Source organism: Chaetodon trifascialis, chromosome 13 (assembly GCF_039877785.1).
Source record: "Chaetodon trifascialis isolate fChaTrf1 chromosome 13, fChaTrf1.hap1, whole genome shotgun sequence".
Classification (NCBI taxonomy): Eukaryota; Metazoa; Chordata; class Actinopteri; order Chaetodontiformes; family Chaetodontidae; genus Chaetodon; species Chaetodon trifascialis.
This window is the reverse complement of record NC_092068.1, coordinates 8,547,296-8,558,293: the sequence shown is the minus strand read 5'-3', so window position 1 is coordinate 8,558,293 and position 10,998 is coordinate 8,547,296. Positions and strand designations below refer to the sequence as shown.

Sequence of the window (10,998 nt, the reverse complement as noted above, 5' to 3'; positions counted from 1 at the left end):
TGATGAGTGTTACCTTTTGTTGCAGCATAATGTTCATCTGCTCCCTAATTTAAAAAAACAAAACAAAACGACAACAGATTCCTATCAAGACAGTTCAGGTTGACATTTTAATGATAAACTGTACATGTTAAATGATATTTTGCATTGGAGTATATGGCCATGAAGGAGACATGTCTGGGATGTCTCGTTTGTGCAGAGCTTGTGTTGAGTTTGGGTTCAATGTGGTAGCTCGTGGTGGACCAGCTTATAGTGGGAACCACAGGAGGGACAGCGCTGGGCATCTCCCTCATGAAGCCAAAACCACACAACAGCAGTGTTGTCCTCCTCACCTGCAGAGAGTGACATGATGGCACACCTGGTTTGTAACAGACACGTTGATACAGACCACTGGATTTTGCCTTTAATGAACATCACTTACAAAGACAGCCCACCAGCCTCTTGGTTCCAATGCATGGCACAATGTGAGGGTCCTCCTTAGAGCCAGCATGTTCCCTGGGCTTCAGAATACTGTAGGGATCCTGCAATGGGAGGTTGAAGAAGGGTGTACGTGTAAGGTATAAGCGCTGTACGCTGGTGTGTGTGGTAGCCTACCTTTCCATGTTTGAAGCCCTGCAGGGCATGTCGCTCCAGTCCGGTGGCTTGTTCATCATCTGTTGGTATTCCTGTAAAATGATATGGCAGAGGGGCAAATTATTCATCTTCGACCATAAATCACCTTCAGAGTCCTGCATGTACATGACAGTCAGTCTGCTTGAACGCCACCCACACCACCCTGCTCCTGCCCCCTATCAGGATCCTGGCACCACACCAACAGACGGCTGCCAGAGGAGGTGGGTCTACCAAAGGCCTTTCCAAGAGTTGAAGTCCAAATGACCTTCATTATTTGATTCAAACGTCGTAGTCACATTTATGAGGACCGCAGTTACAGTCGGTGGTACACAAATGAACACAAACACGTTAAAGTGCCGCGACTTAATGTAACGTGTCAAAAAGTTGTGTTATTTATCATCTCTGCGATATAAACCATCAGTGGTAACAATTTTCTAACTGCCATCACGTTACAGACTTCGTGTCTGATGCAGCATTTTAGCAAACAAACTGCGCCATCATCTCAAACATCGCCGTTATTCCACCTGACGAGCAGTCCAGCTCCCTAAACCGACTTCCTACGGCCGAGGACAGCTGCATTTCTCCCGCAGTCAGTGGGTCTGACACACGGTGTGAAGTCTGAAGTTCGTCGGTTATAAACTCTCTTACCTCTCACTGTGGCCATGGTACGGTGTAACGGTCTGGCCACCACATTGCTCCTCAGCTGTAATACTGTACAAGTTCGGAGAAGAAGACGTCCCGCCATATTACACACACTTGCAGATACTGAGAACGACCTGATACACTGCGAGTTGGACTGAAATGACCCCGACAACCGGATGAGTGACAGGCGGTCGGACCAATGACAGTGGACACGGGGCTGCGCTGAGCAATGAGCAGAGGCGGCACGAGACACAGGTGGTAAATACTGGTAAAACTCTGTTGCTGGTAAGATATGATGAAAATAATGTCATTAAATCAGTCCTAACCACTACATGCTAAATTTTGTCACGTGGAAGGTTAAAAGTTAGGTAAAAGGTAAAGGTAAGTACCTCAAAAATGACTGAAATACAGTACTTACGCAAATGTACTTCGTTGTAGTGCAGGATAACGGATAAAACTATCATTACAAAAAACTTAACAGTGTGATGTTACATTTACTGTTAAATGTGGAAAGAATACCAGAATAATCTTTTATTTATTTAGCTGTTGTACTTGCATGTGTCCGCAGAAAGAGGCATCACTGAGAAAAGTAGCTTAAATGGAAAACCAAACTGATGCTCGTTGCTGCTCTCCTCCAGGTGGAGGCAGTGCTGCACACACGAACACAGCCGCTTTCTGAAGCTCCTTCATTGGAATATGAAAACTGATCCGCGGTGTTGAAGCTGCTGGAACACGGCCAGACATGTTGTTGACAGTGTGTGATGTCACGGCTGTTTGCTGAACAGCATAAAGAGAGTAAAAAGACTGAGTCCCGCTGTATTACTCAGGCTGCGCTGCAGCGCCTATTCACAGGCGCGATCCCACTACTGAGCGGCACGGGGGCTTTGACCTGCTCCGTGTCCGACCTGGGCCGGTGCACCCCTCCTTAGGCGACCTGGTACTCCCGGGCTCCCCCAGGAGCACCATATCGATACCGAACTTAGTGCGGACGCCCGCTCGACATAGCCCACTGCAGCTCAGAGCCCCTGAGCTCAAACGATCCGCCAGCCTCAGCCTCCCAGTGACTTGGATTACAGGCACGCGCCACCGCACCCGGCGGTGGAGCTCTACACTCACAGCGGTTTTCAGGTGTCCCACGTGACGTCATCCGGAAGCACGCTCAGATGGCTGCAGCGTCGAAGCTGATAAGTGTTAGTACTTTTTTTTGTTTGTTTGTTTGTTTGTTTGTTTACAGCTCCCTCCATGAAGAAACCTTATTTCAAAGAGAAATGCTTCGTTTTAAATAACTTATCTTTGAAAGCTGTGCTTCTCTGTTACAATGCTAATAAGAGCTTTGAAGTGTTATTTTGTAATATATTTTGTATTAGTGCCTAATGTTGTGGCTCCATTTGCTTTGTAAAGATGCTCCTTCTCATAATGTCAGTTTCTGAGCTTTAGCCTTTTACCTTATATTGGCCTCATCAGAGGCAGCAGGTCAGCATGCAGAGAGGTCAGGAGGTGATCAGTCCGGAGCCAGGTAGCCAACTTTACTCTTGGGGGCCCAACAACTTAATGTGACCGTGATGTGCTTTATACAATATGAAAAAATCTAGTATATCTAATCCAGTATGGAAATAAATAATGTATTTATATGAGAGAAATAGCCATTCTGCATACATCTCTCCTGTTGATGACACTAAATTCAGTCAGGGAGACTCTCGTTGACAGTGGTGATGCTTTTCTGGAGGAGCTGCACTCCCTCAGCATGTCCTAGCAGTTCTCCACCACCTGAGGGCGCTGCACGACAAAACTTTCCAGGGAGAGGAATCAGGATTGGGGAGTTAAATAAGGAAAAGCTGATTAAAACACAGAAAATGTTTATGCGTGTGTGTGTGTGTGCGCGCCTCTGTTTTCACGTGTCCCAACATCCATAATGTGTACATACACGCATTTACTCAACTGTTCTTCCTGAACAATGAAGAAAAATAAAGTTATGCTGTTGAGAGACATATCCACTAGCTACACCTCTTAACTCATCTATAAGACATATTACTGTTTTCTGACTATTGATGAAGCCATTACTGGGAGTTATGCTTGTTTCTTTCTTACTCAGTCTGATACAAGGATTGAGATCACCTCTGTCTCTGTGTCCAGATCAGAGTTGGTCAGGGATGTGATGGGAGGAAATCAAATGGACTGTGTAAAGCAGAAATACACACATGACAGAAGCTTGATCATAGTCATATTTTTTATTGTAGTAATATTTTCTTTGATAAAGACAAACGTTCATGCAAGATTTTGGATAAAACATCACCAAACAAAAACACAGCACAGACATCCCTCTGAATGTGACGCTTTTGGATCATGTTGGCCAGTTGATGTGATAATATTCTGATTACAGCAGCTACAAAACATTATGTGACACTGGAAATACAGCATGAATTTGATCTTTGGTAAGGACGAGGAAATCCAGGAAAAAATATGAAACAAGTAAGAAAAACACAACAAACTGAGTCAGATGTGCAAAGAAACTCTGAAATAGAGGAAATGACATCGTTCAATTTAAGAGGTCTAATAATGAATGAGGCAAATTCACTTCAGTACAAACAAACAAATGAAGGTGCATTTAAATGCTGGAGGTCCATTGCTTCTTGTTATCAATATGCAATTCCCTCTAAGGCACCCTTCCCTTTGATGGAAAGACATTTCCCTACAGATTTAGTAAAACAAATACCGATAGTTTGCTTTTGATACTTCAAAAATTGGCAAACACTTGTAACTCATTTGCCAACACAATCATGTCATACATACCCTTTTTCTGCTAACATCGATATCTTTCCAAACGCTCAAACAATTTCAGCTGCAGCAGGGCTATAGTATACATTATAGACATGGATCAATCATATGTTCTTAGTGACTGGGATTAATCTTTATCATAGCCATGTTTCTTTAAAAGAACAAGTCTGAATTCATCAGTATAACCTGCTCTGTAATGACTCCATCTTTCAGACCTTCAACCACGTACATTATCCTTCATTCCCCAGAGTCATCTTGTAAACACAAATATACAGTGATTAAAAACATAAATTAATGCTCTAATGGTGTCCCTTAGCTTATGTCACTCATAAAATGGGAAGCGATGCCTCACACATTTGAACTGAAGTTAAAACGGAGGAGCAGCAGGGATTATATCATTCTGAGAGACATATCGTGTAAAAAGTCCTATCATGATGTATTCTGTGTTTAAAATGAGCCCCTGGAAAAACAACAGTTGAGTCAACTACCCAATGTGCAGCGCTCACAAATTTGGAGCTAATATGAAGTTTCATCTCCAAAGAAAAACTAAACATTCCTTTCTAACAAACAGTCTAACGTAAAACACATTTGAAACAAGTCTTCTTGGACGGGTACACTTCTACGGTCTCATCTATTCACAAAGACATTTTATCAAAAGAAGAAGACGTATTTTAAGGACCCCATGAAACAAAAATGCTGTTCATGAAACGCAGCCCTGATAAGAGCAAAGAGGAGAACAGCAGCAGTGGCTGAAGGCCTTTGCTCTGTGGCTTCCTCAGTCGTTGGCTGTCCACTGACGTTTCTTTGGTAATAACACATCAGACACAGTGTGTGTTACTAGTGCAGAAGCATGAAGTAGGACTGTGTTTTTGCTCTCCAGCAGCTCTGTTATCTTACAATGCTTATTATGTCCAGTCACTTTCATTTCATGGGGTCTTTAAATGCTTCAGCGACACACTTTGTACAATCTACTCTACTTTCTTTTCAGCAGTTGAAAAACATGTTCCACACATTTGCTGAGAACACTTTACAACGACAGACTAGCTTTTCATCCATCAGAGAGGAAACACAGACATTAGGGCAGCTCTTTACAGACCGGGGCAGAAGGTGCTGTGGGGGCTCGTATGAGGATGCATACTACTACTACATGCTGTCACACAAACATGCTCTCTTCAAATGACAAAACGTCTTCAGCAGCTGGACTACTGTATGAAGAATTTGTTGAGAACAAAATAATGTCAGCTAATACTTTGTTGACCCTTTTATTTCTCTTTGCTCTCTGCCATACAGAGGTCAGAGGTCAGGGACTCTTGAGCAGAACTTGCAGGGATGGACTCAAACCTGGGTTCACCTGATGAAGGACAGCCTCCCCGGTCACTTGTGCCACCCTGCTGCCCTGAATGTGAATAATATGAAGCGTCCACGCGGTTAAGAGGAATGTTGATTTTCAAGGCAAACCTTGACATCTTGAATGTTTTGCTCATCAGACACATTGATTTAGTTAGTTTTAACACATCCATCTTTATCCTGATCACTGTTAGCATTCCTCAAGGAATGAAAAAAACGAGAAGCATGTCTGATGAGAAAACTAGAATCCGAAATGACACAAATCCAATAAGATCTCATATATCAAGGAATCGGTTTTATGCTAATTCTTGTGTGGACTGATCGTGACCGCATTGAATTTATAGAGCAACAGTGCAAAGGCTTATAGAACAAGTACAAGTCACAGTAACACAGCAAGCTAACTGGCAGTCTTTTTAAGGGAGCATGGCTGGAAATGTAAGGCACTACAGTCTCAGTTGGAGCGTGTCTGCATCCTTCAGAACTCCTTCAATCTGCTTGAGGAGAAACTGGTGGTGGAACCGAGATGGAAGGCTGTCTGTCCTCATTCAGAAACTCCCAGGAAGTTTGTCGACCCATTCATGACCGTCCTCACATTCATAATATGCATAATCAGGAGAGCAGAGATCATTTCTGCAGTTCGGTGAAGCTCCATAGAAAGACAGGCTACCTCCAGGCATGACAGGCAAGCTACAATTCAAGGCTCGGCTCTCTGGCATGTGCTACTCTTCGGGTAGAGTTTGGGAGTGAGGACAGAGCATGAAGAAGCTTCTAGTACGGAGGAGACGAGGGGGATATTTGTGTGCTTACAGTCGCGTGAAAGGGCCCACGTGAAGAGGCGCTCTCAGTTTGGGAGAGGAGCAGGAGTTGGTGGTGAACATGGAGGATGGGGAGGAGGAGTAAGGAGAAGAGGAAGCAGACGAGGAGTCACCGCCGCTGTTCAGGGCGAAGACACTGGAAACGGCTACATCCACGATACCTTGACATAGCTCTGGGTAAAGTTTCCTGGTGGAGGGAGGGGGGACAAGAAAAGTGTCAACTTGGCCTCACACTTGTGTTACGGACTTATTGTGTTTAATGAAGTCTACAGAAATCACTCCTATCCCACAGCCAGCTGTGACTGATTTAATATCTAGCACAGGAAATTCATTCACAACACTTTTGGATAAGAAAACTTCAAGTTCACTGAGGAGTCAAAGTTCCAAACATTAAAATTCATAAGGAACAAAATTCAAATGTTTAGCTAAAAAAAACAATGGTAACATTTTCAAAGCCTCCTCATTTCGAACTCTGACCCTCCAAGGAAGAAAAACAAAACACTACTGCAACGTTTCCCCCCAGACATTTTTAGATAATAAGGGAAATAGATTAAAAGCTTGTTTTCCCCATACGGTAAACAGAAGCCAAAAAAGTCTCTCTAACTGTAGACTGGAGGAATAGATGTGAATAGGAGACAGAGTATAAGGCTGTAAGAGTTACAGATGGAAAAAAAAAACAGTTGTGAGAGACGTGGAAAACTGAAAGGGATGCTAAGAAAGAAGCATTTGCATGTGAATGATCAGCTGAGTGTTACTGACTGTGCACAGGCTGGAGCTCCATTGATCTCAATGAGCCACACTTTGAAGCTCTCGTCCACCATGAAATCAAATCCAAAGAGCTGGAAGCTCTGGTAGGACAGATGCTTGGTGCTGATTGTCGGTTCAATACATGTCAGACAGCTCCTGTGAAACCAGATGGCAAAATCATTGGCTGTTAATAGCTAACACATAAGTCACATAGTTCACAGTATAGCAAATAAAGGAGCTATAATATCATAATATAATAGAAGACATGCAACTTAAATGTCTAACTATGAGGTAACAAACCACAATTACTAATACTAGATATTATATGTGTACCAATAATACTTCTCTGTGATTTACTTTTCTGTCTTGGTAAAAGAAAACTTTGGAGCTTTAGTAGCTGAAATGGTTTCAAACACAAGTCAGATGTCACATATGAATAACTTTATTCTCACTCATTTTGCAGTGAGCAAGACTAAGAGTCTACAGCCACGTTTGCGACTCTGTGAAGCTGCACTTGAGCTAAACGCTCCCACTGACATGCTTACATGCTCACAATGATAATGCTAGCATGTTCACAGTGTTAGTTTAGCATGTTAGCCTGCTAACATTTGCCAACCAGCACTCAACACTCTACAATCCTGTCTCTCTTATGTGACTACATGTTACCACTATCATGAATGTGACACTACTCTATAAAGGCTACAACATAATATAGAATCGAGTGTTTGTAGTATTTAATTAAGAGAAAATTACAGATCAAAGACAAAACTGTCAGAAGGGCGGGACTGAGACAAAAAGGCGCAGTTACAAATCTGTCTGCTGATTCAGCACCACGGACAGCAACATGGACTTATCAATACACAGCACAGTTAGGCTACTGGTGTTTCAGAGCCTTGGTCAGAGCCATAGACTCATATTCAACTACTACTACAACAACAACCACTCTGCCAGTAGGGATGGCAGGTTAACAAGGGGGATGCATTTAGGTCATTTGCTAACAAGAGGGATGGAATCCCCCTCATACAGCCTGATGGTTAAACTGTTACTGACCAACCAAGTAACTTCAACAAGAATACATCATTTCCTTACACTATCAAATACAACAGATCCCACTTGACAGCTCAGTAAGCATTTCTCAATATTTAAGTTTGGAGAATGTCTCCAACCACACAAACATGCTAGTTTTAGTATTTGGGATACAGTAAAAGGCTGATATATGTGGACAGATAAACAGCTGCTTTCTTTTAGATGAAATCCAAAAATAAAAACAGGAGCAAAAACAAGCACGACCTACTTTATGATCTGCTTGATCTGAGGTAATATGGTGGTCTCCAGGGTGACATTGTGAGTGTTCAGCAGGTACAGCCTGAACTCATCGAAGAACATCTCGTTCCCCTCCTCATATCGCCCGTAGTTCTGGGAGTGCTCCTTCTGGATGCAGTGGTTGGTCAGGTGGCTGGTCATGTCCTGGAGGTCAGAGCTGTTGTAGGGCTCTGAGGAAGTCCTCAGCACACCCTCCCGGTATAAATAGATGTTGTACTGATGATCCACCAGCACCCAGCTCCTAGCAATGGCATAACGTAACATATAAAAGCCTCGGTTACAAAGTCCAGACAAACTAGCACATTCTCTGCCAATGTGAGTTAAACATAAAAGACTTGCCTGATGTCAAACTTCCTGTGTCCTGGCTCCAGAAGAAGAGGTTTCTCCAGGTACTTCTGAATAACATGAACCTGTCCCTGATTATCAATGTACTCCAGCAGCTGATTGGCATCATGGGATATCAAGATACCAGCACCTGTTGCAGGAAAAACAAATATGTTAATGTTTTTCAGAACTGCAAACAATACAAGCAGATGATCACGTCATAGGCGGATAGTTGACAATTGAAGAAGACAATGTAGGAAAAATGTCTCTAAATTATATCTTGGATTTAAACCAGTGAAACACGGTTAAGAGATTTTACCTTTAGCTCCAGCTGAAGACTTGGCAATCCACACTGTGCCCTCCCCACTATCTTTTTTAGAGTGATAGGAGGCCAAGAAAACTTCCCGCTCATCCGTCTTGGGATTGTTCTTCAGATGGCTGATCCCATTTGTAGCTGGAGCAACAGGGGTGTTGAGGTTAGTGGGATAGATGATGTAGGACTCTGGAAACCAGTTGCAGGAGTCGGACAGCTCTGGGCTGGTCTTTATTAGCCTAATGGTAAAGAGGGGAAATGGTCAGCTAATGTGACGGACATTTGAATAATTCATTTACTAAAAAGTGTGACAAGAATCATGGCAAGAGCAAAGATTTTTAATTGAAAAAGACAGAAACACACTTGACCAAAGATGCCTTCCTGCACAGCTTGTCTGCTCCTCTGTAGTAATTCACCAGCTGCACCAGCCCTGGTTCGTGACCTGTGAAGTCCAAGGGAGGATGTGTGACATGCACTCAAATAACCACATCTGTACACCCTGCACATTTAGCTAAATGACACACACACTCTTCCCACGGGATGCTATATCAAGCTGCTCAGCTCAGTCACAGCAGCTGCCTCATACTGACTGGGTGTGCATTAAATATAGCACAAACACACTTTTCTGCCTGCTGTTTGCATCATAGGAAATAGAAAATAACAGTATTTACCCAGGCGTCCAAAGGGCAGTCTGTTCCGTTCACCGAGCATTAAGTTGAATCTGGGATTGTCTCTTTTCAGCCTCTTCCACTGTCCGGTCGACACGAGGATTTTGGAAACTTCTGCATAAACAGTGCTGTTGTCGTCACGCGTGACAAACGTGTACATCGGGGAATTCATAATGCCACGTTGACCACGAGGGGAAGTATGTGTTAGAAAACGATTGAATGCAAGAGTAATGTGGCTGTCTAGCTGGTTGATGAGGCTATCTGGTTGGCACTGCAGCAGACAAACCGTTCAGGGTTATCTCCTCTGTCCGTGCCATGATGATGAGTCAGTCATATTCAGTCCACACTTCCCAGTTAGCTCACAGTTTTTCTCAAGCTTCAATTCAGACGTCTGAGGCTAACATTTCTTTACACAGAACATCACAATATGTGGAGGATAGCAGTCTAATACTGCTCAGGAGACAGAGTTCCGTCAGAAATCCCAGACAAGGGTGTGACTGACTGCTGCTGCCGGCTCCTGGGGCTGGTCCCGTCTGGATTAATTTACATCCCGTCTCCAGTTTGGCTTTAACGTTAGCTAACGGACTGCGACCACTGCGAGCAGCTGTCCAGGAAACTTCTCCGGTATCCCCCCTCGAAGACAAAGACTTAAGCAATAAATAGTGCGGAACATTAACTAACTAACAAGTTGGCTACACAATACCTCAAACGCAGACTATTTTCCCACCGGCATCGTATGACTTAATCTGTGAAGCTCTGCAGCCGCTGTCATCCACTGTCGACGGCATAAACAAAAAGCTCCAGGGTTGTGGTTACTGTAGTTTACACGTACTCTGATATCGTCGTCGTTTGTATGTAAGTGTTTCTTATAATAATACAATCAAACGGCCATCACTTGGAATGCAGTTTATCTATGAGCATCATTTATTAAGAGATTGTTTATGTTGAAAATCAGTTTTGACTGCATGCCAATAACCGCGGTACTACATTTCCCAGAAGACAACACGATAAAGCGACTTTCCAATAAGTACATTTGGTACATTTTGGTTAGCGTGTGGTGGCCACAAGATGGCGTCGGAGATCTCATTACAAGTGAACAGCCAGGTCCATATTGTTGAAACCATAGTCTAGAAAAAAGAAGCTTTGAAACTCAAGAAAAAGGGTAAGATAGCCTCGTAGTTTTTAATTAATTATCATAAATAAAGAATCTTGAGGTGGTAATTGATAGAGCATAATAACACATGAACAGATACTGACCAGTCTCTGGGAGAACCTGGAGACTAAATGGAGCACTCCCTAGTTGTGGCAAGTTATGGGCCCCGTTCGGATATTTTCAAAAAGGTAAGCGCTTCAGTTTAGTTACTTATTGTTCCTATATTTTCATCATAAAACGACGTTTTGTAAACGCAATACAGATAAAGTTGGGTCTGTTTTG

At 43.1% G+C, this 10,998-nt stretch overlaps 2 protein-coding genes across 2 annotated transcripts; both read right to left on the bottom strand.

Moving 5' to 3' along the window:
- Positions 1–88: 88 nt before the first annotated feature.
- LOC139340947 (cytochrome c oxidase subunit 5B, mitochondrial-like) lies at positions 89–1,512 on the bottom strand. The gene is made up of 4 exons (XM_070977104.1): positions 1,258–1,512; positions 592–662; positions 419–518; positions 89–329 (listed from the first exon to the last, which is right to left on the bottom strand). The coding sequence occupies exons 1-4, from the start codon at positions 1,352–1,354 to the stop codon at positions 217–219; spliced, it is 381 nt and encodes a 126-aa protein (XP_070833205.1). The 5' UTR covers positions 1,355–1,512; the 3' UTR covers positions 89–216.
- Positions 1,513–3,464: 1,952 nt separating this feature from the next.
- ttl (tubulin tyrosine ligase) lies at positions 3,465–10,351 on the bottom strand. Its single transcript, XM_070977014.1, has 7 exons — positions 9,567–10,351; positions 9,259–9,337; positions 8,902–9,134; positions 8,598–8,733; positions 8,230–8,499; positions 6,948–7,091; positions 3,465–6,375 (listed from the first exon to the last, which is right to left on the bottom strand). The coding sequence occupies exons 1-7, from the start codon at positions 9,733–9,735 to the stop codon at positions 6,177–6,179; spliced, it is 1,230 nt and encodes a 409-aa protein (XP_070833115.1). The 5' UTR covers positions 9,736–10,351; the 3' UTR covers positions 3,465–6,176.
- Between the last annotated feature and the right edge of the window lie 647 nt (positions 10,352–10,998).